Here is a 25458-nt window from a genome sequence, read left to right on the forward strand (position 1 = left end):
TGTAATAAACACACGGCCTTTCCTTTAGCGCCACCCTCAGGACAGACTTTACATGGCAAGACACCAAAAGTTGAAAATTCATCCCTTTGTTGTTGTGGCTGCAAGTGCTGCATTATGTATCAATACTAGAGATTGAAACAAAACCACAACATTGCTTATTATTATATTTACTCAATGCCATCCAAATGTAATAACAATGACTCTTAAAGAAAGAAAAACTGCATTGCAAACATTTCAGTTTTAGTTTTGGCAAAGGTGAAATCCAGCCTGTTCTCATTCCCAGAGCGTAAATTAACAACACTTTATCTCGCAACAACAACACAAGGCTTTCATCCAGGAGACCGCTGTTCGTGTCTCGTGCGTTAAGTTTCATTTTCACATTACAATCGGCTGTTCGTTCGTGTCCCATATACACAACGTCAAGTCACATTTTCACTTTACAAACGTAGTAATTTTAAGCCCAACCGTATTATTTTTTCCTAAACCTAACTAAGTGGTTTTGTTGCCTAAACCTAAGCAGGTGTTTTTGTTTAATTCACAACGTTAAGCACGTGTTTACTGCGAGCGAAAAGTGATGCCAAGGGGTCAGACAAAGCGTCAGTATGTATACGAGTTGGGATGAGAACGTGTTGGAAATAAATGCAAAATATCAGTATTATTATTATACTAGAATGTTATTATATATTATATATTATGATGTGTTTTTCCACTTTAAATATATTCGCACAAAATGACCTAAGCGCTGTAGTCAAAGTTGAACCAGGAAGTTGTTCTGCAATGCTGTAATGTACTGCAAGAAATGCCTTCGTATTATGTACGAAATAAGGAGCAATTGCAAGAATGGTGGGGGGGAAAAGTGAACCACCAAAATAGAATGGAGGTGTAATGAGTTGACTGTTGAGGAACTTGAGGCATACATGATATATATACATAGTACTACATAGTAATATTAATTTTTAAAAAAGAATGACTGATGTTCTCCAAGAAGTTCTCACAAAATGTTAACATATATATACTAAATATACTAAATACTAAATAACTATACTAAATCAAAATGTCAATGTTTCCCTCTAACTTCTAGGGGGACAAATTGCACCCCTTGCACCACTGCTACATTGCAAAAGAAAACTACCAATCAGAAGAGAGATATTTCAAAATCGGATTTTTATTTTTCAACCACAGTCTTCTTTAATTGAACGTCAATCAGCACGAATCGGTGATGCGCCTGATGGAGCTGATTCTCATGTTGCTCCCTCCCATGTCTCGGAAGTTCCTGTACTCTCCCGGCCTCAAGTACATCATCCGTCCTCTGTAGCTGGGCTGCTCGAACATCTGCCAGTGGCCGTCCATCACGTTGCACGACTGGCTGTCAGACATTGAGTAACGGTCCTGGAGAGACTCGCAGTCGTCCATCAGCTCGTGCATCTGGCCTTGGTAGTTCTCCTTTTCGTAGATCTTCATCCTGAACTGCCCCCTGTGCTGTTGGAGGAAGACAAGACATGATATCAGTCCATTGGTTTTCTAGACCGCCTTTCTTGTTCTGGAGGTCTTTGGACTGCGAGTGGAAACCACAACTACCAAAATGTCTTACCATGGGGATCATGCGACAGGAGCGGACGGTATCCATCATCGTCGTGCCCGCCCCCATGCGCTGAAAATCGGAGTACTCCCCTCTCTTCAAGAAGGCCTGATTACCCATAAAGTTGGGGTTGTCGTACGCCACGAAGCACCCGTTGTCCACTCTGCAGGAGTTGCAGCGGTTCAGGTGCATGTGGATGTCGGCGCAGTCGCTGCTGCAATCATATGAGCGACCCTGGAAGTTCCTCTCCTCGTAGAAAATAATCTACAGAAGAAAACATGCAGATGAAAATACTCCAGAATAGAACAGTTTGAATCAAACACTATTAATGTATTACTACTTCTACAGCACCAGATTTTCCAACATCATACAAACATATGAGAAATATTACCCTGCCCATGGTGACACTTTTAGTTTTTGGAAATGATGCCAACCCGACGCCACTTTTATATTGACTATCAGCTTGCACACTTTTGTGTGAAACATCATGACTCATCACGAGGTGCACGTGGGCCTGCATTCATTTTTTTTACAGCACACCTCAATAGTTATGTTGAATGTAGTTTTGGGAGGTCACTTCAGGTCATAACAGAAGCAAAATGTTCTTCAAATGAGAATTTTTTTATTTATTTTTTATAGCACTTTCAAATGCTGCAAGGTCAACGCTTTGTTTTGCGCATTTGAATGCCTTTAGTGTAATCATAAAGTTCAGACCTCTTTTCAGATCGCATACACCACATAGATTTGTACAGAAGAGATATGAATTAAATAGTAGAAGCTTCTGGAAGCACGTATAAAACCCAATATCCACAATAACTATTGCAAATTCTGACGTACAGTGAAGTCTGCCAGCCTATAGGGCTGCCCGGTGCCACAATATAGAGTGATGAGTCAAAGGTTTCAGCACAAGCCATGTGGAAATAGTACGGCTGTGCAATGTATAAAAAGGCAAAAGGGTCGATGTTGATGCAGTACATCTGAGATTAGCCCACAAATATCATGGCCATGGGGAGGGTAAGTGAAACTTTCAAAATATACGAGACACAATAACTTTATAGTTAAAAAGATTTACGACAAAATGTTAATCGAGTCACATCTTTGCAGATCATATTCTATGAGGACCGCAACTTCCAGGGTCGCTCCTACGAGACCAGCAATGACTGTCCCGAGCTCACCTCCTACCTGAGCAGGTGTAACTCCTGCAGGGTGGAGAGCGGCCTCTTCATGGTCTACGAGAAGCCCAACTTCTTGGGCCACCAGATGCTGGTGAGGAGGGGCGAGTATCCAGACAACCAGCGCCTGATGGGAATGACTATGAGCGACTGCATCAGGTCCAGTCGCATGATCCCCATGGTAGGTTTATCACCAACTGCATCGGTCACACCACAAAGTACAGGAGTGCTGCGACTTAAAGGACTTACAAACCAGGCTGCAAATAATCAACCAAAGAGTCCAACGACGTTAAATGCAGCTTTTCTATTAGTCGACAGCACAAATTTGTAAGTTGAGGACATGCAAAAGGCTTGCAGGATTCGCTACTAACACATCTGTCGTAAAATATTCTAAACTCAAGGTCTACTAGGTTACTAGCGTTCGACCGTATCTCACAGCCTCCTTCAACAAATGGAACCTGCACAGGTGTAATCACGTAGTGCGTAATAACTCCTGAGCAGGTTAAGGAAGGCTGTGAGATGCAACTGAAAGCTCCTGGAAAAAGCTAGTAACTTGAGTGTCGAATATTTTTTCAGGAATCAGATCCCAATGATACGGTGATCGTGCCCAGAATTTGGTGGTCATAAATTGTATTTGCAAACCCACTTTGTGATTAAAAGATAGATGGGAACATCTATGTTCCTGGGACGGTTTTAAACTTCGTCCAGTTTTAAAAAATGAATATTGTAACAGCTTTTAAGATTGGTATGGAGGCCCAGAACTGCAGTGGTTGCAATCATTTTTTTGATAACCGTTATCTCAAGATCACAAGTTAATTATCATGTTATCATTACAGTTGTTTTCTCGAGATAATGAGATCATTAACTTGGTATCTCACCAGTCTAATCACACAAGTGTAAAACCACTAATTTGTAGATCTAAAGGTTGGGTTCATTGTCAGTTCAGAGATCCACAATCATTTCCCTTTTCCCTGTTTCTTCATCTACAGCACAGGGGACCCTTCAGAATGAGGATCTACGAAAAGGAGAACTTCGGAGGCCAGATGCACGAGCTGATGGACGACTGTGACAACATGATGGATCGTTTCCGCATGTCCGACTGCCAGTCGTGCAACGTGATGGACGGCCACTGGCTGATGTTCGAGCAGCCCAACTACAGGGGAAAGATGATGTACCTGAGGCCAGGAGAGTACAGGAACCTCAGAGAGATGGGGATGAGCAACATGACGAAGTTCAGCTCCATCAGGCGCATCATGGACTCCTGTTAACTCTAAATGTACTGGGTGGAAAAAAATAAAGCAAACTGAAAATTCAATGTTTCTGATTCATGCCTGTCATTCTGGTGCAAAATAAAAAGTGAATAGCAACTCTTATGAGTCAGTCCTGTGCAGTCGTTTACTTTCACTTCATGTCGGCATGAAATTCTTCCTCTCTGGTGCGTTTATGGAAGCTCTGACATTCAGTATTTGAGAGTGAGGTATGAAAATCAAGCCCACGGGGGAAACAATAAGCAAACAGGAAGGTTGTGAAAAGGATCATTAGATTATTTCCTCAAGTTTTAAAAAACTCTAATCAGTAATTTCAGCTCCAAGCTGAACTGAAACTACTGGCCTGGATGGTACGTAAAACCTCTGTAAAGTGAAAAAACAAAGAAGAAGAAAAAGGATACAAAGTTGTAGTTTGGTTTATTACTTTTAAAGATGTGAATTTAAAATCTTTACGCACACATTTATTTAGTCCAAACACTTTTTGGTGGAGAAAGCTTTGACCTTGATGTCTGCAGCATTTTGACCACTCAGCTTCTGGATAGTTTAGGAAAAGAAAATCCTTCAAAATAATTTAATTTGATACCAGACGCTCAAGCTGTGGTGCTCAAACAACTGAAGCATTTATAGTAGATGGAAACTGGCAAAGATGTGATACAGTCCACAGATCAATATGTTGGTGATTCATCATTTGCCGAGCCATCGTTGTTGAAAACAATAAATGAATGTAAAAAGATAACAAAAACGTACAACTATAAGAAACCGATATCTCAGAGTACATGCTTTAATAGAAAACTTCGTCATATACACTGTACTACAGGATCCTAGGGGCCCGTGCATCAACAGAATTTGCAGAAACATTTTTGTATCTTTTTTTGTCATGACCAAATGGTTTGGATTATATGTAGCACCTAATGACCCCAAAACATTTCATACTTTTTCTTTAAAGGTACAGTGTGTAGCATTTAGTTATGGAGGACTAAAGCTGCAATTGTAATAAATAAATAAATGACTCAATAAATAAATAAAATAATAAAGGAAGAAATGTAGAAATAAAAGCCTCAATTATCAAATAAATGTGTGGGTTAATTTCTAAATAAATAGATATGCACAGGAATAGGAAAATAAATAAATAGAATGTATTTATTTATTATAATCGCAGCTTTAGTCCTCCATATTTAGGGGGATCTATTGGCAGAAATTTGATATAATATTGATAAGTATGTTTTCTTTAGTGCACAATCACCTGAAACTAAGAATTGTGTTTTCGTTAGCTTAGAATGAGCCCTTCATATCTACATAGGGAGCAGGTCCTCTTCACGGAGTCCGCCATGTTTCTACAGTAGCCCAGAACTGACAAACCAAACACTGGCTCTAGAGAGAGCCTTTCACATTTTTACGGTACCCGAAGGCCACCGTGGTTCTCCGACACGCTTGTGAAACTGCGGTAAGGCGAGCCGCAGAGTGCAAAATCGTGGTACCACTACCGCTGTCTGATTTCCATTCCTAAAGTAGGCGAGGCAAAGGTCCTGAAGGATACCACGGCGTTACCACGGTTTTGCACTCAGCGGCTCACGTTACCTCAGTCTAGGAAAAGAGGGGTGAGCGGAGGGGTACACCACTAGATGCCGCCAAATCCTACAAACTGCACCTTTAAATGGAACTCTACAACATATAAAAACACCAAAGCACATTTGGTGCAAAACAAAAATGACCTGCATAGGCAAAATTCAAAGTGTTGTCCATGTCTGACCATCATACATGGTCTTTTGGGAGTTGAAAATAAACTAATAAATGTGCTTTTGTTCAATACACTTGGCTATTAATTTAAATTTCTCATGTGAAAATAATGCAGTGGGTGTCCTGTCTTTATGGACAGTAAATTCAGGAAGAAAATCTCCTTTAACTGCAAGGAGTGGTTGCAGATTCCAGTCGAACTGAACATTTAAAACTGCTTGATTTTTTTTGCCAACTCCCCTTTAAACTCACCCTCACAGCCTTTATAATAGGAGGGTTATGTTGTGGTTACAACGACCAAAATTGTAGATATTTAACTTATTACAAAGTTGCTTGCAACACATGATCAAAATTATACATTACACACATTAAATTATAGGTGTTTACATCTGTGTTAGAATTTATCTAAAGCAGAATCAACTCTCTGAAGCTCAGCAAGTTTCAAACACATCACATTTAGGATGGGCATTAACTGGTTAAAAGTTATTGTAATGTTAACATTTGCAGCTGTCGTAAAAATACAAGAGAAAATTGAACATTGCCGAATCATTGACTCCGACTCTGACCCTCTGCCTTCACTGTTCCAGCATGTGTTTGATACAGAGTCATCATCAGACTGGAACAAAGGCAAATCAAACAGCACCAAGCCATTTTGCTGATATGTAAATCTACCTCATTTGGGTATCAAAGACTTGCCACACTCTGCACATTTTGTTTATCGATAAATACTTTGATGGGGCCGCAGCAAAGAAGGAGGTTTACAGTGCATCCAAATGGGGAAGGTAAGATAAAACCTACTCCAGCTAGTACACTTTTCAAAGTTCTTTATTAAGATATTAATGTTCAGAAAATACTCACACTCTTTTTCCTCTTTTGACCACAGATCACATTTTTTGAGGAGAAGAAATTCCAGGGTCGCTGCTACAACTGCAGCAGCGACTGTGCCGACCTGCACACATACTTCAGCCGCTGCAACTCCATCCGGGTGGAGAGCGGCGTGTGGGTGATCTATGAGAGGCCCAACTACAAGGGCTTCCAGTACATCCTCAGCCCCGGGGAGTACGCCGACAGCCAGCAGTGGATGGCCTTCAGCGAAAATGTGAAATCCTGCCGTGCCATAAAGAATGTAAGAGTCCTCATTCAGGTCAAATACAAACAGAGGTTTGACATAATGTTGTTGGGTAGTTATAGAAATGTATGTTTGGGCAGTGAAATGTTGTTTAAAGGGGAATATACAAGCTCAAAAGTGACAAACCCACAGAGAGTTATTACCAAACGCTGCAAGAGACCTGAGAGTTTTAGCGTCTTTCAGCTCATTGTTTTGATTTTACAGACTGTACCTTTTAGTGTTTTGGTTCTCTCAGCATCCAGATAAACTGCTGCTAAACATTGCAGAGCATTTAACAGCTATAAGAAGCCAGATTATTTTTTCTCGGGAGCTGGTGGAGACCAAAAAAAAGTTAAAAGGAGAGTGAACATTGGACTTAAATTCACCAAATGGCCAGAAACGAAACAAAAAGTAATGATGATAATAATTAATACAGCTTTAAAGAGCCTTATTATAACTATAATATGTTATGTTTATGATTCTAAAGAAAATCAGGCTTGTATATGGATAAAAAATGTTAGCTTAACAATAGAGCTGGGTATTGAACATCAATACCTCAAATTTTTGGGTACCAACCTGTGTCCTTGTGTTTTTAGGCTTACGGCAGTGCGTGGAAGCTGAGGCTGTACGAGAGGCCAGACTTCGGAGGGCAGATGGTGGAGTGCGCCGATGACTGTCCTTCAGTGTACGACACCTACAAGCTGCGCGAGGCTTACTCCTGCGTGGTGAGCGACGGCGCCTGGGTGTTCTACGACCTCCCCAACTACAGGGGCCACCAGTACCTCCTGGAGAGAGGCGAGTACCGGCAGCACGGCGACTGGGGGGCGGCCTCGCCCGGTGTCGGCTCCTTCCGCAGGATCACAGAGTTTTAGCTGAAAGTTATTCAAGACCTTTCCAGATGCCCACTCTCACACAGCAACATCAATAAATGAGAAGCAAACTCTGACTGGTCTTATGGATTTTCTTGATCACATCATTTGACACTAATTTGAGATGGTACACACTGAAACATGGTTTTCTCATAATCACAACTTAAAGGGGTACTACAGTGATTTTGGGGTGACTTGCAAGAGACTGATTTAGGGATTCAAAATAGTTTTTAGTTTTAGTCCTCCCATAATGCAACTCAGCGGCCTCTTTCGTTAAGACGCTCCCTAGTAAATGCCCACACCTTTAAACTCCATGTCCCCTACTTTGTAACGCACGCTTCCTGTTATACATTTGCAGTCTCCAAACTCAAACTTGACGTTGACAAGTAAAATTGGTGGAGTGACCCTTTAAATATCTCCTATGAATATTGTTAGTCAGTTTCATCATAAAGGCGTTTCTGTTAATCTCGATAAAAAGAGAAGGACAGAGCAAAAATGAGGAGAAAGAAAAAAGTAAAAGTAGGCCTAATAAAGATGATTAAATCGTGACGATGATAACTTGAGATAATGCAATAATAAGTCATCTAATGATATCTGGCTAAATATGACCAAAGGGTTTTATTCCAAACAAACACTACTGCACCTCATTTCAATGATTTGTACAACTTCAACATGAGAGGAATAGAGGCGCGATAGCAGTAATTAAAGGACCAGTGTGTCGCATTTAGGGTTCATCTATTAGCAGAAATGGAATATAATATTAATAAGTATGTTTTCTTTAATCTATAATGACCTGAAAATAAGAGTTGTTGTGTTTTTGTTACCTTAGAATGAGCCGTATATATCTACATATGGAGCGGGTCCTCTTTATGGAGCCGTCCGCTATGTTTCTACCCTACAAACCAAACACGGCCTCTTAATAGGGCCATTCATGTTTTACGCTTAGAAGTTTCGGTTGGTTGCAATCTGCAACCTCACCGCTAGATGCCGCCAAAATCCTACACACTGCACCTTTAAAATATGTCCTGTGGCTTCTCTAAACGTATAAAGATGCACATTTCCCCTGCAGCCAAGAACACATATATACAGTATACGTTATCTGCTGTCCTTCATTAAAACGTAATATCTAAATCCCTGCTAGCAGACACTCTAGCAGTAAAGTTTTACCTGAGGGTGGTGCCAAATGAAAGGACATAAAGTGTCTAAACTGTAAAGGGTTCATCCTCTGAGGAGCATGAATGTGCTCCGTAAACATCACGGCATTCCGCCTATTCGATTTTCATGTTTCTCGTATACCACCCCTGACAGTGGCACTAGAGGAAAGGTCAGGGGTCACCAAATACCAAATTTAGGATTCATCCTCTGGGAACCATGAATATCTGCAGCATGTGTCTGTATAATAATCAATTTATTGTTTGATTTACTGTTTCTCCTCAATAACAATATTTCAATTAATCAGCTTTTTCTGAGTCTGTTTTCATGGAGAATAACATCATCTCCATAACTATTATCAAACTAAAACTATTAAACCACAATTTCCGAGGTCAAGAGTGCACCTTGTTTAATATGATTCAGGTATGCAGTGTCTAAAACTCAGGACCTGTAAAGTCTCTGGAGCCTTCCCGCGCTGCCACTGACTCAGCTCAAAGCGTTTCATATCAAACCAGATGTCCGCCAGTGCCCCTTGTTATTGTCCGCACGCTTTGCTGCATCCAGTGGCTTTGGGATGCTTTGAGTTTGCATTGTTGAGGGAAACAGTATTCGCTGCTTCAGAACAATGTGATAAGCCTGGATAAATATTTGAATCGCTCATTGAATAATCCAGTTCACACAAAGCCAACCATGTGCTTTAGTTTTATTGTTCTTGTTCGGTATAAAGAGAATATTGGAGGTGGCTGCTTAAATGTTTTATATAACACACCAAACCTATTGATATTAACTATGGAGAAGGTACATTTCACATATTGAATGGAGCAGTTTAAACAGTATTTTTAATGTGTGCAAACATTGTATATAAAAATGTGCTCATATCTATCTTTTCCAAGATCATCTTCCACGAGGACAGAAACTTCCAGGGTCGATTCCACGAGTGCGACAATGACTCCGGCGACTTGCACACGTACTTCAGCCGCTGCAACTCCGTCAGAGTGGAGGGAGGATTCTGGGTAATCTACGAGAGGCCGAACTTCATGGGCTACCAGTATGTGCTGAGCCCGGGAGAGTACCCAGACTACCAGCGCTGGCTCGGCGTCAACGACACCATCAGGTCCTGTCGCGTTGTTAGGAACGTAAGTCAAGAGAGAGAAATGGTGCCTTTCAAAGCATGACACAGCAAAAAACATCTTGACTCAGCGTCCTTCATGTCTTTCCTCCAGGTGGGGAACTCGTGGAGGCTGAAGGTTTGGGAGAAGCCAAACTTCGAAGGCCAGACGATGGAGGTGGGAGACAACATGCCCGTCCTCCACGAGCGCTGGCACAGCCGCGATTTGCACTCCTGCAAGGTGTTCGAAGGCGCCTGGATCTTCTACGAGCATCCCAACTACAGGGGGCGCCAGTACCTGATGGAGCGCGGCGAGTACAGGCGGCACTCCGAGTGGGGCGGCGTGCAGCCCGCCGTCGGATCCATCCGCCGGGTTAAGGAGCACTAGCCGTGTCATTAAAAAGTGTAAAAGCACACATCTTGAAAAATACAATCATGTTTCAAAACGATACACCGTTTCTTATTATTTATTTCCCATCTTCATCTTTTTTACTAAAAATCTGCATTATTAAAAATAATTCAGACATGTCTCATTCGTTAAAAACACAAAATCAGTTATTTATTTTGGCACTTAAATATGGGCACATTTACATAATGCTAACTTGGATGTTTAATTTATTATACCATATAACTTATATATCTTTATTCTCCTTACTGCTCATGTGTACATACTGCATGTTTTGTAGACTGGTGATAGGAAATGGTAATTGCCAGTGAGTAAAAGTATATGCAATATAAACTGAGTACATAAACCACAATAGTAAAAGCACAGTCACAATTTCGGCATCACCACAGTGAGCAATCAAACAGCGGACATGAACTTTAAAACAATTGCAGCATCAGCTAATGTGGCAAAGTTAATGGAGAGCTCATTTGAATGACAATAATTCTCCTGTCAGTGCATTTCATCAGCCTTTATATGAAAGTGGAGCATCAGTAATGCAACGTGAATGAGGGGCTTTGATTTGAGAGGGTGAGGAGGAAACACAAGGTGACTATGGAGCGCACGGGGAAGGTGAGTAAAAATATAAAATATTGGGATTTTTTACTTTAATATTTTTTCTTGTCACATAACGTTATAATTGTATTTGGGATTATTATGCTTTTGTGCTTTTTCCACTTCCCTTTAGTGTGTTATATAGTTTTTTTGTGCATGTAAAAGGTCCGCCTTTTCTTCCGTAATGTGGTGATGTCACCAAGTAACACACTTTGCCTATAGTGGCTAGTTTAGCTATAGTTAGAGCGGAGCTGGAGCAGAGTCCGAAGAGTTTGGTTGAGCGTTTTAGACAGAGGGTGCTGCGGCACATTCAATATGAGAAAAGTAAAGCGTTGTTTTGAACATTTAAGCTTGTAAACATGTTCTAGTGGAAACCCCAAATACAAGTATGAACCTGAAAATAAGCACAATAGGTCCTCTTTAATAATATGGTATTAGTAGACATAGTATCTTAGCTTTTAGTGTTATTTCTACTAGTAGATGGTCTAACACAGAGTCCTGCTTGCAGATCTTCTTCTACGAGGACAAGAACTTCAAAGGCCATCACTATGAATGCAGCAGTGACTGTCCCGAGCTCAGCTCTCACTTCCAGCGCTGTAACTCCATCCGGGTGGAGAGCGGGCCCTGGGTGGTCTATGAGAGACCCCAGTACATGGGATACCAGTACGTCCTCATGAGAGGGGAGTTCCCCAGCTTCCAGAGCTGGAACGGCTTCAACGAAACCATCCGCTCCTGTCGGCTCATCAGACATGTGAGTCAAAACCAGAAATCTAACTCCAGCCAAGTTTATAGTATGTGTTTTTTTTTATTTTATTTAATTCAATTCAATTCAATTTAATTTAATTTAATTTAATTTAATTTAATTTAATTTAATTTAATTTAATTTAATTTAATTTAAATGTGTAGGTGTTTATATCACTTATGAACATTATTTCAGACCAACTATGAAGCTGGTTATCAGTTTCTTTATATCCAATATTCTGGAGTCATGTCCTTGTTCAAATGATCTTCTTGTTTCACCAAACCAGTAACAATGCAACTGTGGATAATACCATTCTACTTACTAACATGTTGTTTTATCCCACTGTCACAAAACATCCAAGTTTTTTTCGTCTAGTAGTATTAGTTTAGTACAACTTGGGTTTTTTCAATTAGGATTTGCTGCTTCATGATACAAGAATAATTCAAAATGTACAATTTACTACTTAAGGTGATCTGTGTGAATGCAAAATACATGCATACATACTTGCACATGTATAACTAAAATCACAATCACACACTTTCTGGATAATTTATACAAAAGTCTGTATAAAAAAAAAAATGTAAAAGGATATTTGTTTTGCTACTTACTCGGCCACATTCTGTTTAAACCCAGTATTTCTGAAGATCAAGCTACACTAATAGTATTTGTATTATACTATTAGATTCCAGTGATGGCTGCATAGAATTGTTTCCAAAAATGTTTTTATCTAATGAATTATTCTGCTTCAGTCCATATTTGTTGGCATTTAGCCTTTCAAAAACAACAGCTTTTCTCACATACAAGTAGGAAGGGGGCTCCAAGGAAACCACTAAGATAAGATCACTAATCAACACGTTATCTTTCGCTTGTTTCATGTTCAAGCCTCCTAGCACGCACAAGATCCGCATCTACGAGCGGCCAGACTTCAGCGGCCAGATGATTGAGTTCAGCGAGGACATGCCCACCCTGGTGGACCGCTGGCGCCACCGCGACATTCAGTCGGCTCACGTCCAGGACGGCATCTGGATCTTCTACGAGCATCCGAACTACAGGGGACGCCAGTACCTGCTGGAGAAGGGCGAGTACAGGCGGCACGCAGAGTGGGGGGCCATGCAGTCGTCTGTGGGCTCCATCAGACGTGTTGTGGACCAGCCTTAAAACCATATGACTTCCTGTTTACCCACCTTCTTCCACTCATTACCCTGAACTTAACTCAAATAAAAGCACACAAACTGCAGCAGAATGATTTTATTTCTTGTGATTACAAAACAAATCATAACAAGATTGAACAAAGACAGTTGCATTTTATGATACATTTTGTACCAGAGACGTTACAGTGTGACCTTATAGGGTCCAGCCTCTGGGGAGCAGGAGCATTACATTTCATGACAATCTATCCATTAAATGTTTATATTCCTTGTTTACGAGTAGAAACCTTATGTAACCAAAAACATTACGATTCATCCTCTGGGGGACATAAATATCTACGGCATATTTCATGGTAATTAGACACATTTTAGAAGACGTTTGCATTTCATTTGCATGTGGCTGGCTGTGAGTTGGATGCTGGTAGGTCTATTAGCTGAGCAGTGGGTGCTAACATCTGGTGGCTGATGAGCACTGATGATTCAAGAGGATTCACCAACAGAGACCCACGGTTTGTCAGCAACCATTGTTGTTTAGATGGCAGCCTGTGCCAGAGAAAAATACAGCAGAGCAGTCCAACGAAATCCAGCACCCAGCTGGTGCACAGACACAACAAAGTCAAAAGATACAGCGCGTTGGACATGAGCCACTTTCAGACCGATAATGTCACCTGCTGCACTTGCTTTGTCTTTTTAGCTCTAGTTGGATTGTTTGACCTTTGACCTTCTGTAAAAGTGCTGCAGAACATCTGGACTAAACTCCATTTCACAACTTATTTACATTTATAGTGAAAGACTTGTTGGATTGTTGTAGATTTTATTACTTTATTAATGTACTAACATGTTGTAATTACAGATGACCTACTAACTGTTGCTGTTGGCTTATCAGAAAGGGAGAAACTTGTGACCCTAATTATTAATTACTTATTAACGATCATAAAAGCAGACTTGATGGCTTAGTGCACTGGTTCCCAACCTGGGGGTCTCCACCCCCACTAGAGGTCGCCAAAGCTTCACAGGGGGTCACGAGGCCTTGTAGTGTAACACAACTTTTAAAAAAGTATATACAGCTTGTCTATTTATCAGCATTTAATTAATTTCTGTGAAGAAAAATAATAGTTTAGATTATTATTTATGATATAAACTTACAAATTAGACAAGTATGCTGATAAATCAACCAAAGAGCTAATAGAACAATGGCCAAGCATCAGGGAGGAGAAAACACTGAATGTGTAAAAAAAAATAGAAGCATATTAAATATGAATGATTGTTAGAAATTAATATATATACGTATATATATATATATATATACGTATATATATATAATACAGAGAATTGTATTAAACGTTCAGGTTCATAACAGGAAAACTCATCTGTGATGCTGCAATATTCACAGGAAATCATCTCAAAATTCATCCAAATCACTCATTTTGCACAAACTTGCGTTCATTATTTGGGTTAATTGTACAGTTGATCAGTTGTTCTGTACTGTTATTGTTATGCATTGAATAGAATATGAAATATCCTTAATGTCACTTAGTTAGGGGTCAGTTTGCTCAATGATAGAAAAGGGTTCCCTTAAGGAAAAAGGTTGTGAACCACTGGCTTAGTAGACAGTGACGGTGGTGGAAGACGTATTCAGATTCTTTACTTCAGTAAAAGTAGAAATACAGCAGTATGAAAGTCCTACATTGAAAATAGCAAACTGTACAGTACAGGATGCAAAGGATGCAGGATGTAGACTTAAGAGCCACCTAGTGGTGCGAGAGCTTCATTACCCGGGACAAGAGCTTTCTCTGTATGGAAGCTCATAAGGGAAACATATAAATAGATATAAAGTTGCGGATGAAACCAAAAAAAATCTCACATGCATTTTGTTAAATTGACTTAGTAAGTCAACTTTATGATACCTTATTTTATAATCTTACAGTTAAGTCCAAATCTGCCCTTAGTTTTTAAGAGTCTTAGAGTCATTTTGAGGATTAGGAGAAACTAGTAATTAGCTACATCATATATCAATTTTCCTATTTCCCCCCTTTTTTATGCATTTGGTTTCGCTTTTTCTTCTTCTCTCTTTCCACTTGTTTGCACCATGTATTGGTAACTTTGCATTACCGCTGTGTAAAACATTTATGAAATGCAATAAACACCAGAAAACAAAGAGATAATTCAACATATTTAACAATTTTGAAAAGTCAGCAAGTAAAGTAAAACCACAAAAAAGATACGGAGAATAACCTCAAAGACCTTCAGTAAGGAACGGAAGAAAAGAACCATCATAAACCTGCAGACACATTTGATAAGAAAGTGTACAACTGCAGTGTGTAATTTCCTGACTCAGGATGTGTTAGATCATATCAGGCTTGTTGATCTGCCAGAACGGATGAATAAAAAATCTGTGATGTGATGTGTGCACAGTAGTACGCGTGTGATGGCCGAGTAAACAGGAGACGCTGCAAATCAGTAACAGAGCTGCTGAGCTCAGCTGATTTTTGAACTGGAACTTTTTATCACACGCGCAGATGGTTTCTGGCATCCCCTGATGCTGATCGAGCAGTTTCTGAGAACACAAACAATCACTGCACCCTGCAAAAGAAAAAAAAAAATAACATCCACCTGAACAGGTCATTCAGTCAAGTCATAAAACGGGACTTTTACTTTGAAAAGTGAGAACTACCAATGGGGTTGCCAGTGCAAACAATCATGCAACAATGTTTTAAATCATTGTTTAAGATGTAGAAATAAGAGTTTTACTCTACTCTTTACTCTAAATTTAAAGATCATGCTTCCTTTTTTTGTCTACTGTGCACAAAAGGTTCTTTAACTTGGACGAGTGTCTTTGCAAAAGTCAAAAGTTAATCAAAGTTTGCATCATTTTAGGTGCATAAACAAAAAAAAGAGCATAAAGGAGACTTAAATGCTGATTGAATCTGTATTTATTGTTGCAGTCTGCAGAACTTTCATCATGCTTTTCAATTACAACGTTAAATAAGGAGCATTGCATTGCATCTGGGCTGCTGCTGACCTTTGAACTTTTTGTCTTTTGTGTCCATTTTTGGATAGAATTCCTCATAACTGCAGTATTTTATACTGTTCTTTTGTCACATGTTCAAGAACCATCAGTTCTCAAAGAGGCACTGCATGAAAACCTCAATGCTGGCCTATGAAAACACTAAATACCAGACTTAATACATAATCAGGTGGCACGCTTGGTGATCTGCAGCGAATGGTATTGAAGTGGAAAGAGATCAAAGTGGAATTAAAAGTGGAGAAACTGCTCCGCCACCCACTGATATGAATGGACTTTGAAGCAGTCATGTGTGTGATGCTGGATTAAATCTATCAAACATGCAGCGGCTACACTGCACTGTGTGTGTCTGGTGGCTTGTGATGGCTTGGGAGAAGGAGAGGAATTCAGTATTTCTACAACTCAACAAAAGCCACTTTACGTGAAGCACAATAAGTTAGTCTTATTTAGGGCTGCCACCAATTGATTAATTGTTAAATATATTAAATGCCAGAAAGAAGAATTTATTGTGAGTTTAAATAATAATAGTGAATGATATTATCCACAATAGTAGTAGTGGTGGTGGTGCTAATAATAGTATTTGTTTAATTATAATAGCACAATATTATTGTTTAGGAATCTGGACTTTATATGTAGATGAAAATTAATATTGCATTGCAAGTGTCACCCCCATAGTTCAGGTTCAAGTTCAAGACCTTTATTTGTCCCCGAGGGGCAATTTTTTTTTTTGCCGCAGTAGCAAACAACAAAAACAACATCTCATCACAATAAGACACACATACTGTACATTCCCACATACTAAAACACTGAAAAAAGGTGACCCTTGAAGTACCAAAAATATTAAAAAGAGTCAGTCATAGTCAGTTATTAATGCCACAGTCTTCATTATTATATCGCTATGCTAAATCATATTTACAAGTACATGTTTGGTTAACTACGACCAATAAGATAAATAAGTTTTCCTAAATATATTATTAGTATTAATAAATATATAAACTGTATTATTGGATATATGAGTTTAATAATAATAGTATTAATTATTACATATAATAATATATTAGCTAAACCATTCAACTAATTAATATTTTTATGATTATTTTATGTATTTGTATACATTTAGAACTAAGAAGTTAATTCATATTTATTTATTTATTTACTTACTTACTTACTTACTTACTTACTTACTTACTGACTTTTAATTGGCTTCTTTAATGGAATGGCAGCTCTGGCCCTTTAAGAGAGCTGTGGAGTCATGAATGAAACGCAGCCATTCATAAAAAACACAAGGGACTGACGTCAGAGGAGTCTCGAAGCCGATTGGCTCAGCCTCTGACTGACTTTGCGTTCCAGCCAATCAGAGGGCCGCACAGCGCTCTGCTCTAGATCCAGCAGATCAGAGCTCTTCATTGAGAAAAATCCACAGCCGAGTGTTTTAATCGAAGGAGCTGCAGGGGATGTAGGCGAGGAAATCTGACATTTTCACCCTGACAAGAAACTTCACTCATCAAGTGAGTCCTGCATTAGTATTATTATTATATCACGTTATAAAAAAACGAGTGTACATGCTTGTTTTTGCTTTGTTTTGCTGGCTGTGAGCTGTGAGGTTGAGCAGATGTGGGTTAAAGAGGCGAACGCCATTTTCTGGAAAATCAAAGGCAACATTGCGTCCATTTGCAGCAGCTGTCTCTTTACGGCCTGTTTGCATGGTGAATCTTTTCTCTGTGGTACATTTCTCAATGGTGAGCTGCTGTGCCCCCCCTCACCACCTCCACCTCCCTCTCCCTGCAGGGATCAAGTTTCACTTCATTGAGAAAAACAAGGAGGTCCCACTATGCGTGCATAGCTCTCCTCTGTGCGTCACCGCCAAACTCCATTCACAAATCTGTTGTTTTTGTTTTTATTCTGTTTATGATCAACTAAAAAGGGTAAAAACACCACTATTAAAAGTCACATCGTTTTTATTTTGTGTTTAAAGCAAATCGGCCCAACTTTTACAACTTTTCCACGTGTTATTAATATTAATCTTCAGAACAAAAGCCAGCCAGAGGTGTTGTTTACCCACTGCATACATCAGAGTGACTTCCAGTATGATGTAATCCATCATCTAATGATGTAATCATCATGTCACAATTATGATCTTAAGGTGTGATAGCTTTTTATCTTATGATATAGTTTGAATTGTGCTGGATTTAGCTTCATTTTCACAGGCTGTGATAGGTTAGAGTCAGATGAGGCACTTTAAAAACACAAAATATGAACCACTTAAATAGAAGGAAGTATAAAAATAGGAGCAGTATATACAGTATTGACAATAAACAGACTATTAACAAAATTGCACAAGTGGAAAATGATATTGCACAGTGAGAATGAAATGAAATCCCACCTGAAAATATCAGGTTATTGTCAGTTTTTGACAGTTTACAGAAAGTTACTAACAAAAAGTATAAAAATACAGAAAAAAAGTTTTGACGTAATGTTAAGTTATGTTAGTTAAGTTAAGTAATTTAAGTTATGTTAGTTAAGTTAAGTAATTTAAGTTATGTTAATGTAAAGTATAAATTGGGGCTGGGTGATATGAAAAGTTTTTGATAAATAATCGTCACTAATGTGGATATAATGACTAAGTGGGTAAAAGTAAATTGCATTTGAGTGTCATGTTTGGTTTATTATAAAAAGCCTGTAGAATAATTAGTATTTGTGACATTAAAAACAATGAGTTACTCCATTACACACACTATTAATGATTATCGGATACCCCTGTGATGTAATACGCATTGAGGTCATTATAGAGCAGCCAGACAGACGTCACGTTTTTGTTAGATTACACAGCTGCTTTCTGTTCATCTCCTCAAAACTAGCATCACCTATTCAACCATGTTTGGAGAATAATTCCTCCTGCAGCTCGTGTTCATGTGAGATCTAACTTACAGGAGGTTGCATAATGCTGTCGTTGACGACAAGGCTTTTATAGCTGCTGTAAAACCACTGCTGTGGGGTCATGGAGGTTAGGAAAACACACTGGTGCATCCAATATATTATGTATTTCCCTGAAAGTTTCCTGTCCTCCCACCTCTGCTTCTTCCAGGTGAAGACTCCTGCAACATGGATGGCTTTTATGACCAGCAGGTCCCTTTTGTGGTCCCTGAGAGTGTGAGTTCATCATCCCGTGCAACGACCCCCCCCGATTTCATTCACAATTCATGTTCACTAAACGTTTCTTTTTTTAAACCTCTAGAAATGTCACGTAGAGGGAGCAGAGAGATGTCTCAGCGACCGGAAAAGGAAGTTCATGGACACAGAGCTGGCTCAGGACACAGAAGGTAGGCTCATTACGTTCCACATGTGAAAGTGTTTACTGTGTCAGTGTTTAGTGGTGAGTGACCCAAAAGGAGGAAAGTATCGTGGGAGTTCTGGAAAAGTTATTTCACTATGGAAAGTAATATTGATATGTAACATGTTGTTTATAACTGTCTTGCAGAGCTCTTTCAAGACTTGATCCAGCTCCAGGAAATATGGATCGCAGAAGGTGAGTCCCTTCCACGGGGATTATTAAAGGGAAATATAGGAAATAACTAACTGACGGGGAGAAATATGAAGCACTAAATCACAATATGAAATTTTGATGAGAAGAGTCCTTTTAATATTCTGTCTTTTTCCCGTCTGACAGCTCAGGTTCCTGACGACGAGCAGTTTGTCCCAGACTTCCAGTCCAATAAGTGTAAGTAGCTGCTTCTTCTCTAACATCTATAGACCGCGCTCAGTGTTGTCCCCAACAAATGCTCTATTCACACCTGTTTGAGTGACCTTTTATAAAAACTACAGTCCCCAGCTGTTTATGGAAATAACTGAGCATTTGTTTTTCATGAAACTATACATTTGTGACATGTTTTATGTTTTTTAAGAATTAAGTCTGCAGTTGAAACCAGTGGGCTTGGGACCGAGAGCAACAGATGGCGTTGACAGTAAATAATATACAATAATGCCTGCTTTATCTTAAGTAAAGTACTACGAAAATACTCCAAACTTAAAGGTGCAGTATGTAGTACAATATTCCCCTTCTATTGTAGTATTCAGTTGCATAAGTACCTCATAATTGTACATTATTGAGGCTTAGTACAGTTGTCCCTACAATCTATGTGGATGAATACAATCCAGGTACTCTCCAGGGTCAACAGTGTAAACGCAGTATATGACCGTCACACCGGCCAGCAGTGGATCTGTGCCAATGAAACAATGGAGGTCATGTGGTGCAGGAAATAATGATGTCACAGATAAGACCTGAGTGTGGGGAAATGGTACATTTAGTGCTGCTGCCAAACACGTACTGCATGTATTTATTGCTGCTTGATAGCTGAACGACTCCCGGTCCGTACAATAAATGTGACGGCGATTGCGTCGCGGATGGAAACGTGGTGTAGATTGCAGGAAGGCTGAGATCAGATAGGAGGCTCGAACACAAAACTCAAATGTGAGCTGCAATGCTGGGAACTTAAAAGTGTTTTACTGTCACATCTCTGAATATAAGACAAGGTAGACATTGCTCTGTAGCGTAAAGTGTTAAAGAAACTGTCAGAGGCGGGTTATCTTTTTCAATTTACGTCTTTAACTTGTTCAGGTGGTAGATCCTCTTGATTTGTTAGGTATTCTGTCAGAACCAGGCTTATTCCAACTGCTCACAACTCTTGTTTGTACTATTTTTGTACCTTTTAATTAAAAAAATGTTAAAACTGTTGACAGTATTTTTGTCAGATAACCAGGACAACAACAAACATTTTCAATTCTATTCAAACAGAAATATCAATATGTCACATTTTATCAATTAATGAATGGCTACATTTATTTCTTATATTATTTTCGCTACATTTAATGACATATTTATTTATTTATTTATTTATCAAGTCATTTATTTTTGAATTTATTCATTTATTTTTGATTTTGGCTTTAACTTTAATGCATTGCAGTGATGGCAGAAGTCTCAATAAATATCTCAAAACCTCATAACGTAAAAAAATAAATATAATATATTATAAATAAATATATAAATAAATAATATAAAATAACATAATATCTAAATGTATAAAATTTAATCCAGAAAAATAAAATTGTATCTAAATATATATAATACTTATAGGATGAAGTCTTCTCTATTGATGTTACTATTTGTGTGTTTGCAGTGATGTGTCATGGACCGCCTGTCAGCAAAGTGAAGCGAGAGCCCAGTCCGTCTACAGACCTGTCTCCCTGCAGAACGCCTCACGCTGACATGTGCCTTTATAGTTACAGGTATGAAATCAATGTGTTGTAGAATAATATATATATATCATATATTACCCAGGTACCTGACATCTCGTTCCTCTCCTCAGTGCCTGTGACAACAAGCCAGCTGGACTCAAAGCTCTGACTCCGGCCTCCACACCGGTACAGAGTGGCTCCATCCATCCTGCTGGACCTCCACCCGTACAGAGGCAGCTACAACCCTCCGCCCCCCCGCTGACCAGCAGCTGCCCACCGAGCCACGGTTCCACCCTGAGCCCCTCCCACCACCGCCGCCTCCCGCAGGCCAACCAAAGCCAGCAGTTTACTCTGCCGCGTCCGCCCGTCGGCTGCCCCGGTGCCTCTTTCAGCACAGAACAAAGGTAGAATCCAAGTTTAAGGCACTTGAACCAGAGGTTGCCAAAGTCAAACCCTCAAACTTCCTCTCGTGTTCTTCCACTCTTCAGGTTTCAGCGGCAGCTGTCGGAGCCTTGCTTGTCTTTCCTCCCGCCGGAGAAAACGGTGAACGCGCCGTACCAACCCTCGAGCCGTGACGGGCGACCGCTGTACCAGCGCCACCTCTCAGAGCCCCTGGTTCCACACGGCACCAGAGCTTTCAAACAGGAGCTGGTGGATCCACGGTACCCAGAGCCAGGACTACCTGCTTCAGGTCTGGCCCGTTCCCAGACTGCTTTCAACCACGTCACCATCAAACAAGAGCCGAGAGACTTTGGCTTTGACTCAGGTGGGTGTGTCATCTGCTATTTACAGTTTTACATGAGTCAAGTGAATGTGGGTGTGATGTTGTGGATTTAAATGGTATATCATTTTAGAGGTGAGCATTCAGAGACTGAAAAAACTTGTGATTGCTTTGTGTCTTCCAGAGGTTCAAACCTGCCAGTCGTCATTTGGGAAGTCTTCAGTCTTGTACCAGAATAACAGTGTTGGTGAGTTTGTGTGTCATTAAGATTGTTTTTTCAGTAGCACAAATTTTAACATTTCTGATAATATTTCATTTTTCTCCCCACAGGGCTTGGCCATGACAGGGAACAACATTTGTATTATGACGACACCTGCGTTGTGCCAGAAAGACTGGAAGGTAAGACGGTGAAACTGTCCAGTGCTGAGCTTTAAAGCTGCTGATAATCTAAGAGGAATACATCTACTTCTCACTATTTCGCTCACTGTGTCTTATTTGACTCTGTGAGCAGGTAAAGTGAAGCAGGAGGGTTTGCCGTACCAGCGCCGCGGCTCCCTGCAGCTCTGGCAGTTCCTGCTCACGCTGCTGGACAACCCGGCCAACGGACATCTGATCGTCTGGACGGGACGCAACATGGAGTTTAAACTAATCGACCCCGAGGAGGTCAGTCATCACCAAACACCCAGACAGGGCCCGCTTTAAAAGGCTTCTTTAAGTTTAAGGAGAAATATTTACACCGACTTAAACTTTTCCTCCGGCCTCATGTTCAGGTGGCTCGGCTCTGGGGGCTCCAGAAGAACCGACCGGCCATGAACTACGACAAGCTGAGCCGCTCCCTGAGGTACTACTACGAGAAGGGCATCATGCAGAAGGTAAAGGCAGGTTTCACGTCTCTCCTCCAGTGCTCTTTCTTTCAGAGGTCTTTTTATTGATTGTCTATAATGAATAAAACAGTAAATGTACAGAGAAACACTCGCCTGTGTCACAACACATCCATCTGCTCACACAAAAATCACACACACAAGCGACCACAGAAGATATATTCTAAATTAGGAATAAAAAAAAGTTTAAATTATAGACAATAATACAGAGAAAATATCTACAATTAATAGTAAACCAGAAAAAGTAAGTCAGGAAATAAAGGAATAGGATAGGAAAATAAATAAATAAAAAGATACAAAATAAATAAATAAAATAATAATAATAATAATTTTAAAAAAAAATAGCTACACAAAAAATGTAAAATTTACTGACTGTTCCCAGGTAGTCTCCTCCAACACTCTTATGTGTTTAAACATATATTTTAAAGTAAAAGTCACATTTTATCTTTCCTTTTTAAGGGTTTTCCATATTAGAACATTGTCATATTACAGGGTAAAATCTGAGTATTGTAGGTCATGTCAACAAAATCACTGAATAATTGAAATTTGCATTAAAAATGATCACCTTTAATCATGAATTTCTCTCCCCTCTGATTGGCTCGTCCTGAAGGTGGCTGGGGAAAGGTACGTCTACAAGTTTGTATGCAACCCCGAGGCGCTTTTCTCCATGGCTTTCCCAGACAACCAGAGGCCGAGTCTGAAGGCTGACCCGGACGCCGTCCTGCCTCCCAGCGAGGAGGACGGCCTCCCCACTCCCAGCTACGAGGAGGAGGGTCCGTACCTGGCTGAAGGAGGCGAGCAGTGCGTCCAGGGGCTGGCTTTCCCCGACAGCTACCCGTACTAGACTCCACAGCCTGGCAGCTGCACGAGACAGGAGATGTTTTACAGGAGGGACCTGAGCAGTGTTTGAGATTTTCAATATGTATACCCACGTTATGTATATCAACAGCAAAGATGGATTTATCAGAGAATTTTTTTATTGAAAGTCTCTTTTAGCCAAAAGTAGTGGTTGCAAAAATGAGGATTCAGCCTGAAAATCTCTGAGACGGTTAATCTGAACTCATTCCCTCAGCAAACATGCTATTGTTTGTCTAAAACTCTTGTAGTTCTGATTTGGTTTTATTTGTTATGATGGCTTAGGGCCACTGTTTACAAAAAAGTTGTAATATTTTGAGATAAAGTAATAATATAACGAAAAAAAAGACACTTTTCTTTAAGATAAGGTTAAAAATTTACGAGAAAACGTCATATTGTAATGGGATAAGTCAATATTTGGAGGAGAAAAGGTCAAAATTGTATGTGTAAGTGTCATAATATGACACTTTCATGATATTATAACTCACTAATTCAAGAATAAAGAGTAATTTTACGAGAACAATAATTTGACACACAAACTAACAGACTTTTTTGTAAATTTGCATTTTGTTTAAATTACTATTATTAAAATAATTATTTTAATATTTATTTAAAAAATAATTATTAAAATTACTATAAGAATTCAAATAATATTTTCTTTCTCGTAAAAATCACAGCTTAATTCTCAAAATATTACATCTTTTTACGGTTTTACTCTCATAACATTACAACCTTTTTGACACACAAACTAACAGACTTTTTTTGTAAATTTACAATTTGTCTCAATTGTTTTAATAATTATTACAAAATAATTATCATAAAAAATGTATAATTATATTTTTTCCTCGTAAAAACTGCAATTTAATTTTCGAAATATTACAGCTTTTTACGGTTTTACCCTCGTAACATTACATATTTTTCCCTCAATATTTAAATGTTATGCTCAAACTCATAATCACAAAGTCACGGTGACCCTACAACCTGCTCGGTTGTAGTTTTGTAGCATGGCCGTCGCTGTACGTTAACTCTGGGATCTGTATTTCAACCAAAAAGTATCTCAAAACCATGGGCACTCCTTTAATTAAATTACTTAATTGTTTTTTTTGGGCTGGTAAACCTTATACTGCTTGAAAGGGACACACTTGTATTTTCCAGATGTTATAGTCCTCCTATAAACATGTATATTGAACTATCTTTTATGTACTTTTTCTTGTTTTCAAAGCTAATATTTTTGGCATTATATGGTAATTTTTTCCTAAACTGTTTTATGACAAAGGTACTGCTACTATTTTTCTGCAATACTGCCACTACGATGCTAATAATAAGCATGGACTTTCTTACAAACAGGCTTGCCCCAGTAACTGTACTGAGATAGTTTTCTGCATTTTGTATAGTTGATTTGCTTCAATGTGTAGAAAAAAAGGTGTATAATTATATATATGGATATATTTTTGCAAAAGGCTGCGTTTGCTTGACGTTGTACTATGAGCTGCAAAGTTTAGCCTGCTAATGTATTGCATCAATTCCAGCCTCTGTGAGATGGATGCAGAGAGAAAGTGGCTGTTTTACTGTATGATCACATGGTGGTGTGAGAGGAGGAGGTGGTGGTGTGTGATGGAGGCTGGAGAAAGATGCTGACACTGGTGTGACGTCTACCCTCAGATACTGTATGTGTGCCTTCTGTTGATCTTTACTGATACAATAAACTATTTTACTCTTTTCCTGTTGTATATAATATACACTGTATGGTCAGACTGCAGCTGCTATTAGCTTTTTCACTTCTCTTTACAAACAGCAGAAGGTGCTGCTGCTTCTTCACTAGAGAAAAAGGCTGGAAGACCATTTATTCATCAGCAAATAGATAAAT

The 25458-nt window shown here is 39.4% G+C and overlaps 6 protein-coding genes across 7 annotated transcripts; 5 read left to right on the forward strand and 1 right to left on the reverse strand.

The window, feature by feature from the left end:
* Nucleotides 1–1145: 1145 nt before the first annotated feature.
* LOC119483343 (gamma-crystallin M3-like) lies at nucleotides 1146–2092 on the reverse strand. Its single transcript, XM_037761369.1, has 3 exons — nucleotides 1971–2092; nucleotides 1592–1843; nucleotides 1146–1479 (listed from the first exon to the last, which is right to left on the reverse strand). The coding sequence occupies exons 1-3, from the start codon at nucleotides 2073–2075 to the stop codon at nucleotides 1204–1206; spliced, it is 633 nt and encodes a 210-aa protein (XP_037617297.1). The 5' UTR covers nucleotides 2076–2092; the 3' UTR covers nucleotides 1146–1203.
* Nucleotides 2093–2466: 374 nt separating this feature from the next.
* LOC119483344 (gamma-crystallin M3-like) lies at nucleotides 2467–4124 on the forward strand. Its single transcript, XM_037761370.1, has 3 exons — nucleotides 2467–2593; nucleotides 2684–2932; nucleotides 3741–4124. Exons 1-3 carry the CDS (start codon nucleotides 2579–2581, stop codon nucleotides 4017–4019), a joined length of 543 nt encoding a protein of 180 aa, XP_037617298.1. The 5' UTR covers nucleotides 2467–2578; the 3' UTR covers nucleotides 4020–4124.
* A 2382-nt stretch (nucleotides 4125–6506) lies between these two features.
* LOC119483751 (gamma-crystallin M2-like) lies at nucleotides 6507–7807 on the forward strand. Its single transcript, XM_037762159.1, has 3 exons — nucleotides 6507–6535; nucleotides 6637–6879; nucleotides 7458–7807. Exons 1-3 carry the CDS (start codon nucleotides 6527–6529, stop codon nucleotides 7731–7733), a joined length of 528 nt encoding a protein of 175 aa, XP_037618087.1. The 5' UTR covers nucleotides 6507–6526; the 3' UTR covers nucleotides 7734–7807.
* A 1723-nt stretch (nucleotides 7808–9530) lies between these two features.
* Nucleotides 9531–10421, forward strand: LOC119483429 (gamma-crystallin S-1-like). Its single transcript, XM_037761517.1, has 3 exons — nucleotides 9531–9680; nucleotides 9776–10018; nucleotides 10106–10421. Exons 1-3 carry the CDS (start codon nucleotides 9573–9575, stop codon nucleotides 10376–10378), a joined length of 624 nt encoding a protein of 207 aa, XP_037617445.1. The 5' UTR covers nucleotides 9531–9572; the 3' UTR covers nucleotides 10379–10421.
* A 431-nt stretch (nucleotides 10422–10852) lies between these two features.
* On the forward strand, nucleotides 10853–12966 carry LOC119483428 (gamma-crystallin M2-like). The gene is made up of 3 exons (XM_037761516.1): nucleotides 10853–11005; nucleotides 11496–11738; nucleotides 12612–12966. Exons 1-3 carry the CDS (start codon nucleotides 10988–10990, stop codon nucleotides 12885–12887), a joined length of 537 nt encoding a protein of 178 aa, XP_037617444.1. The 5' UTR covers nucleotides 10853–10987; the 3' UTR covers nucleotides 12888–12966.
* Nucleotides 12967–17263: 4297 nt separating this feature from the next.
* Nucleotides 17264–25311, forward strand: LOC119483462 (ETS translocation variant 5-like). Of its 2 annotated transcripts, none has more exons than XM_037761569.1 (13): nucleotides 17264–17410; nucleotides 18988–19052; nucleotides 19138–19222; nucleotides 19381–19428; nucleotides 19570–19620; nucleotides 21077–21185; nucleotides 21266–21538; nucleotides 21623–21900; nucleotides 22040–22102; nucleotides 22186–22254; nucleotides 22367–22518; nucleotides 22626–22733; nucleotides 23347–25311. In XM_037761569.1, exons 2-13 carry the CDS (start codon nucleotides 19005–19007, stop codon nucleotides 23578–23580), a joined length of 1518 nt encoding a protein of 505 aa, XP_037617497.1. In that variant the 5' UTR covers nucleotides 17264–17410; nucleotides 18988–19004; the 3' UTR covers nucleotides 23581–25311. The 2 variants fall into 2 exon arrangements, with proteins under 2 accessions (XP_037617497.1, XP_037617498.1); XM_037761570.1 differs by having other exon boundaries at nucleotides 22626–22727.
* Nucleotides 25312–25458: the final 147 nt, after the last annotated feature.

Source organism: Sebastes umbrosus, chromosome 24 (genome assembly GCF_015220745.1).
Source record: "Sebastes umbrosus isolate fSebUmb1 chromosome 24, fSebUmb1.pri, whole genome shotgun sequence".
Lineage (NCBI taxonomy): Eukaryota > Metazoa > Chordata > Actinopteri > Perciformes > Sebastidae > Sebastes > Sebastes umbrosus.

Coding starts and splice junctions, on each gene's coding strand:
- LOC119483343 (XM_037761369.1), bottom strand. CDS start 2,075: ATGAGTCATGATGTTTCACACAAAAGTGTGCAAGCTGATAGTCAATAT. Junction 1,844..1,970: donor AAAGTGTCACCATGGGCAGG/GTAATATTTCTC, acceptor TTTCTTCTGTAG/ATTATTTTCTACGAGGAGAG. Junction 1,480..1,591: donor CCTGTCGCATGATCCCCATG/GTAAGACATTTT, acceptor TTCCTCCAACAG/CACAGGGGGCAGTTCAGGAT.
- LOC119483344 (XM_037761370.1), top strand. Junction 2,933..3,740: donor CCAGTCGCATGATCCCCATG/GTAGGTTTATCA, acceptor CTTCATCTACAG/CACAGGGGACCCTTCAGAAT.
- LOC119483751 (XM_037762159.1), top strand. Junction 6,880..7,457: donor CCTGCCGTGCCATAAAGAAT/GTAAGAGTCCTC, acceptor TTGTGTTTTTAG/GCTTACGGCAGTGCGTGGAA.
- LOC119483429 (XM_037761517.1), top strand. CDS start 9,573: ATGTGCTTTAGTTTTATTGTTCTTGTTCGGTATAAAGAGAATATTGGA. Junction 9,681..9,775: donor TGATATTAACTATGGAGAAG/GTACATTTCACA, acceptor ATCTTTTCCAAG/ATCATCTTCCACGAGGACAG. Junction 10,019..10,105: donor CCTGTCGCGTTGTTAGGAAC/GTAAGTCAAGAG, acceptor TCTTTCCTCCAG/GTGGGGAACTCGTGGAGGCT.
- LOC119483428 (XM_037761516.1), top strand. Junction 11,739..12,611: donor CCTGTCGGCTCATCAGACAT/GTGAGTCAAAAC, acceptor TTCATGTTCAAG/CCTCCTAGCACGCACAAGAT.
- LOC119483462 (XM_037761569.1), top strand. CDS start 19,005: ATGGATGGCTTTTATGACCAGCAGGTCCCTTTTGTGGTCCCTGAGAGT. Junction 21,186..21,265: donor ATGTGCCTTTATAGTTACAG/GTATGAAATCAA, acceptor TCCTCTCCTCAG/TGCCTGTGACAACAAGCCAG. Junction 21,539..21,622: donor TCTTTCAGCACAGAACAAAG/GTAGAATCCAAG, acceptor TCCACTCTTCAG/GTTTCAGCGGCAGCTGTCGG.